This window comes from Teleopsis dalmanni, chromosome 2, assembly GCF_002237135.1.
Source record: "Teleopsis dalmanni isolate 2A chromosome 2, ASM223713v2, whole genome shotgun sequence".
NCBI lineage: Eukaryota > Metazoa > Arthropoda > Insecta > Diptera > Diopsidae > Teleopsis > Teleopsis dalmanni.
Window position 1 is genome coordinate 12,721,265 of NC_051847.1, and position 6,973 is coordinate 12,728,237.

Genomic DNA, 6,973 nt, shown 5'->3' on the forward strand with positions numbered 1-6,973 from the left:
GTGTAGAGAGGGGTTTTGAAGAAACCTCGAGTTAAAAAAGAGTATAAGTGCTTAAGAGTACTAGCTCGAAACAGCTTCAACATAATATTGATGTTTACCCGAATATATAAAACGCTTTTACTATAATGTACAAAAATTATCCAAAGTTATCCCAAAAACAGTTCAAAAAGATTATAAACTATTAAGTTAACTTAATTATCAAGAGCAATTACGATCTGCTGAACTATTATATAATTTGATTGTCTAGATATTAGCTGTAAAATAAGTATCTAGAGAGTAACTAGAGGTAAATTTTTTATCCACATTATGTTATTTAATGAAACAAATAACTGTTCAAATCCATTAAACATAAATAATTCAATTCGCTGATCTATTCCACTAGTAGCTTACATATATACGAGTATGTCCCAGTCATTTATTTACTTTTAACTCAAAGAACAACTATATATAGTCAATACATAAAAAAAAAAAAATTGAAAAAATGCATGGTATGGGGCTGATCGATTGGAGATTGATAGTATACAATATTAATGTACAAAGTCTATACCGTATATCGGATTAGTTTCAATATGACAAGATCAGTTGGACGTAAAAATTCTACCAATTGATCAAAAATTATTTCACAACATTTGAAACTTTGAAAGAACAAAGTTTCAAATTCAAATTTTTCTATCTATCTATCTTTAAAAAAATACAGAACGATTCATAGAAAGGTTCGAACAGTACTGAAGAAACAACAACAAAACTTTGATTAACGCTATTTCGGGTATTGCCAAGTATTCATCATCAATGATTTCAGCAAATATTCGATTTTTTATTTAATTAGTTTATAATCCGTATATAATTTGTTGGATAGCAAATGACAGGTTTAGAATTTGTAGAGATTTATATATCAACTTCATCTGATTAATTTTATATTTTTCTTCTTCCAAAATGAATGTTTTCTTTAAATAAAGAAAAACTATTCATTTTTAAAAATAAATAGTAAAAAATTAAATTTTGCGTTTATATAAACTTAATAATAATCATAAAAAAAATTCTAAAAAATCCCATTAATTGTATTATTAATCTAAGATATGATAATAAAAGATTATATCGGCTTTGAGCACTCGTCTGTTAATATATTAATCATCTTTTGATTATGATAGTTTGTATTTCCTCAAACTATGGCATTCCTATTCCAGTAATGCAAATAAATGTATATTACAATTTATCTATTTGAGTTTCATTTATTTAACTTACAGAAAAGTCATTTTCAAATTATTTCCTTAATTATTTAGAAATGCATATCAACTTTCATTGAACAAAGCAATTTTTAATGACCAAGCAGGGGAATTTTCATTGATTTGAAACGAGGAAAACTTTTCGCGTTAAGTTTTATACATTTTTTAAATATTCATAAACAAATTTATAAATTTTATCTACTTAAATTATGATTTTAGATTTTATACTTAATGAACAAGTTCTTTCTAAGTCCACAAAAATAATAGTTTATTGTGCGTAACGTCTATTAGCAACTAAAAAAATTTGCGTTAAGTAGTACTAAACTTGATCACTTTCGTTTTATTAAATCTAACTATACTATAATATTAATTGTTTTGGACAGCCCTGATCTAAATTAAGCAACTTTCTTATTGCCTTTGAGAATAAATCAGTTCTTACTTTTTTAAAGTATCGATCTAATTCGGATCGTACCCATATTTATAATTTGCATTTATTTAATTTGCATCTCTGAACGCTGGAACTTAAAAATTGGTAATAGAGCATATTGTTTTTAACCACAGTCCGTATTCAATTTTTTTCAGCATAAGATATTTGAAGACTATGCATATAGAAACCAAAATTATTTTTCAATGTGAAGAAGAAGTATAACGTAATATATTACAGAAGCAAATATATAGAAAGAGAAAAGAGTAGAGAAATATATGATAATTTAGTTGTTAGTAAATTCCTTATGTAATATATCAAATACAATAAAGTTTTGGAACAAAACAGCCTATGACCTTTGTTAATTATTACCAGCAATATAACTGATCAACTAATTATACATCGTCAAAAAGAAACATCGTTGTAGTCCTGAAAATTTGTCACGAAATCGAAATCGAAGAATGGCCATCTCGAGAAACAGCCAGGCAGCAATCAGGGCACGGGAAGAATGACTATCTTGAGAAACAGCCAGGCAGCAATCAGGGCACTTAAATCTCATCAAGTAACATCAAAACAGGTGATGGATTAGATTCAAGTATCTATTTTATGTGTTCTACGAGCCATATTGGAATCCAAGACAATTACGTAGCCCCAGAACCTTTCTTGGGCTTACTAAAAAGTAACATTTCTCTACTTATTATAAAAGAAAAAGAAAAACAAAAAAGATAACACTGAAAAAACTCCATCATGCTTATCACATTCTGAATCGCTTTTAAGTATTTACAATCTAAATTAATATAAGGAATAAAAGAATATAATAAAAAATTATTTGATAATTATAACATGAATTTTTACAGGAAGTTGAACCAACACTTAAATAAATTGTAATTCCTCTCTGATAGAAATTGCAGATTTTGCAGAGACGGAAAAAAGACCGAGAAACATGTTAGGCACCTGCTTTGAATTACTGCAAAACTTGCATGAATACTCAACATCTGATGATGAACTGATAATATGAAGATTATGACGAAACTACTATTTATTGAAAATATAGGACGTAGGGAATCATTTTAAGTCCAAACAGGTGAGATAAGAGCATTTAACGACTCGATCCCGTCTTTATACCACACAGAAAGAATTGAGACATCATCGTATAATACGAGTATATGTTTACGAATAAATGACTCCAATTATTAAGTCCAAATAGGTGAGATTAGAGCATTTAACGACTCGATCCCGTCTTTATACCACACAGAAAGAATTGAGACATCATCGTATAATACGAGTATATGTTTATGAATAAATGACTCCAATAATTATATCTGAAATGAAATGGAAACATTTTGTACGATTATGCTTTAATGATATATAATATTTCACTGGCCTTGATATTGTAGATTAAATAAATCTATTGATATTATAAAATAGTATAGATTCGATACCAAACTCTTTTATGATAATCTACAATATATAAACCATTAGCATAAAATACACTTGTATCTTGAATATCAGCCACGCAGAATACTAATAACTACGAGTCATTTTTAAATTAATTTTTTCCGGGAATTGGTCATTACCAAAAACTTCAAATCTGCGAATTGTTTTTTTTTTTAATGTGAAACTAACATATATCTTTCATATATAAATATTTATATATTTTTTATAAATGTAATTTGAAAAAAATAAAGAAAATCTAAAAATTCAAGTTCTTTCATTTTAGTACTAAATATTGATTTGTACGATAATAGCGTTACTTGTGTGAATCCCCACTTATGGATGGCTAAATTTTAATAATTTTTCGTTAAGCTTAAACGTTAAACACACAAGATTAGTTTAATATTTATAAAAAAAAGGTGAGTGTGATAATAAACATTGTAAATTTTTCCACTCATAAATTTATAAAAAATTTTTTTATTTTTTTTATTAACAAACTTGTTATAGACCTATCACTATTAAATTTTTAGTAAATATGTAGAGAATAAGTAATGAAAGTGTTTTGTATATATAAGATAATGAACTTAATATTACAGATCCTAGCACTTTATATATCTCAACAAAAGAACAATTAGAAACAACTCAACTAAAACACACTTTTGGGTTTTAATAGGTATCACGCTATCAAGTATCAAGCTATCAGGAATGAATGAGTGAATTCTTCTTAAATACCGAAAAAATCGAATAATAAATATATAGCCAGTCACAATAAAATCGGAAAAAAATTTAAAACAACAATGTTAGGTGTACTACAATTATATTATATAACAAAGCAAAAAGGGGACTCACAGCTATAAAAGATTATCAAAATTGTCCAAAATTTGTTAAAATTTATTATCAAAATTAGAAAGCTAATATTATATCAACGATGATCAATCAATTTCACTGACAAAACTATATAAGCGAAATTATCTATTAGAGTCGTCTGAAATTTTCAACAATGAGTTGAAAGCGGTCTCCGACTACAGTTAAAGTAAGGATCAAGAAAACCTGCTGAAGGCAAGCAGAACACTGCAGCGACTCATTGCTAGCTATGCTTTCAATAATCATCGTAATTAAAAGATCTAATCTTTAATGACCAAACTGAAAGTGTCACTTCATAAGTTATCAAAAATAAATTAGAGAGAAAGACAGGAAAACATCGCTTACTTGCTATTATATCAGAATAAATTATCAAGCATGATGAAGAACATATATATGTGTATCCGATATGGGAATTATTTAATAAACTAATAACACAGTTCAAATATTTTAAACTAATAGAGGTTAAAAATTAAAAACAATTTTGTTTATATTTTTTTCTATGGAAATATGCCCTTATATTCTATTTAATTATAAACATATTTTACACGAAGTATATTTATCTAAACTGTTGCATAGTTTGGTGAATCCCATTTTAAAAAGGCGCCCTAACATCAGTTAATTAACTATTTATATATATTTAAAATAAAATGTAAATATTGATTCTAAATTTTTATAAAAAAAAATGTTTATATTTTCTAATTGTATTTGTTAAATAAAAAATTATTATGAATGTATTTCGTTAAATAAATACATAAAAAAGAAATATAGAAAGCACTTGTACTGTATCCAATCATGTATATAAACGCATGATTTTTTTATTAATTTTGAGTTCTTCACATTGCACAGCTAAAAAATGGAATTCTCTTAACGTTTAAAATAGGCCACACCTTTTATTTTACGTATATCGTAACATTTTCCATATAAATTAGAGGTGGGATTAGAGGTCAGCGACTACCTTGTGGATTCCAGCGTAGAAATTGCTTTGTTATGCAGGATACTACTTTCCTGAGCGTGTGGTCAATTCTTCTTTTGATTTCAGTGACAGCTTGTATTTGTACCGAGCGTTCACGAAGATCAGTATTGGATATGCACTTGGACCACCATATTTTTAGTATTTGTCTTAATTATTTGTTTATGAATACATGGATGCGCAATTAAATAGGAGCCGAGTTGTTCCACGTTCCGCATCCGTAATACATGCTACTGATTAACCCCACAAATTGTTTAACTGAATAAACTACAGAAAATGTAACTACTCGACCTCGTTCTACGTTATTAACAACCATAAACGGAATGTGGTTTCTAGTTACTAAGATCTTGTGAATTCAAGGTGCCGAAGTTATATATCAAATTATATTTGATAAATTAATAAATATTAAATAAGATAATATTTCGTTAAATACAATATATATATATAAAAGTTATAATTTAAAACTAATCAATATTGAAAATTCATTAAAAAATATTAGAACTTTTTCTTTGTATTTTAATATTTAATTTATATCTTTAATATATTATTAGATCAAAAGCAATTACCTCCTAATAAATTCCTACAGCACGACAATTCCATTGTACCATGCAGTCTTCATTATAGATGTATATAATTATACTGTAAATATTTTTAAACAAATTAAATAATATAACACTGCAATATATGTCATGAAATAAAAAATAAAAAATTTAAAAAATGTATTTTAGCGTTTACTTATATTTGCACTTATACTTATGCATTTGTGCTAGCCGCTTACTTCAAGATTATGGTATGGGTCAACCTCCTGAGGAGTTATGTATATATGTACTTACATGGAATGTAGGTGCTAGTTCGCCAGAGAAAACAAATTTGGATAGCTTGTTATCACTTGATGGAACATCAAATTGTCCGAAAAAAGAGCCGGATATATTTGTGATAGGACAACAAGAAGTCCAAGCAAGTGTAGCAAAACAAATAAGTTGTTTATTTACAAATCATCCATGGACAGATACATTTATTACATATTTAAAAGATTATGGTTACCAAAAGGTATGTTCAAGATTGATGCAAGGTTTGCTAATTAATGTTTTTGCGAAATCTGAACATTTACCATACATCGATAATGTGGAGTCGCAGAAAACTGGAACTGGATTAGGTGGGTTTTGGGGTAACAAGGGTGCTGTAAGTATACGCATGAATCTCTATAATGGAAGTGTAACATTCGTCAATATGCACTTGGCAGCACACGATGGTATGATGGGAAAACGCCTCAAACAGTTTACAAAAATTTTATTATATCACAACTACAAAACTCTTCATTATATATTTGATCACGACGTAGTCACTATTCTCGGTGATCTCAACTTTCGAATTAAAGGCATAGATAATTCTGAGTCCATAATTAATAAAGTTAAAAATAAAAATCTTTATGAGTTACTGGAACGTGACGAATTACGCATATTATTAGAACATAATAAAATATTTCAATGTTTAAATGAAGTTTGTCCTGAATTTTCACCAACATTCAAATATAAAGTTGGCACTCAAAGTTATAACAGAAAGCGACGTCCAGCTTGGTGCGATCGAATATTACACCGGGCGCTAGGTAAGCAGGCACGTTGTATCGGATTTCCCGTAGCCTATGGAACTTTTTTAAAAGTGCAACAATTATCATACAGATCGCATTGGAAATACGTGCAATCTGACCATAAGCCAGTTTCAGCAGAATTCTTATATAAAATGGAAAGAACTAGCAAATGCAAATATTTCAGTGCTGAGGGCGATTATATACGACCGGTAATGTAGAGATATATATAAGTATATATGATAAGTACGGGTGTATTAAATTTATTTAATATAACATGCTTAAAAGCATCCACATTATTCAAATTCAGGAGCATTATATTAATACAAAAAAAAAAAATAAACTTATTTATTAAAAGTTATATATATACAGCTAGGTCATTATAAAGCAGACTAATTATCTCTAATATAATCTGTAATCAATCTCATCTTCTTTACTGTTCGACTCTGATCTGAGACAATATATGTGCATTG

General features: G+C 27.9%; 1 protein-coding gene across 1 annotated transcript in view; it reads left to right on the forward strand.

Moving 5' to 3' along the window:
- The first annotated feature begins 5,632 nt into the window (after window positions 1-5,632).
- LOC119683100 (inositol polyphosphate 5-phosphatase K-like) overlaps window positions 5,633-6,973 on the forward strand; it is a 2,436-nt gene continuing 1,095 nt past the window's right edge. Inside the window, exon 1 of the mRNA XM_038096708.1 lies at window positions 5,633-6,712. Coding sequence (XP_037952636.1) covers window positions 5,633-6,712 — 1,080 coding nt within the window. The remainder of the gene's footprint in view (window positions 6,713-6,973) is intronic.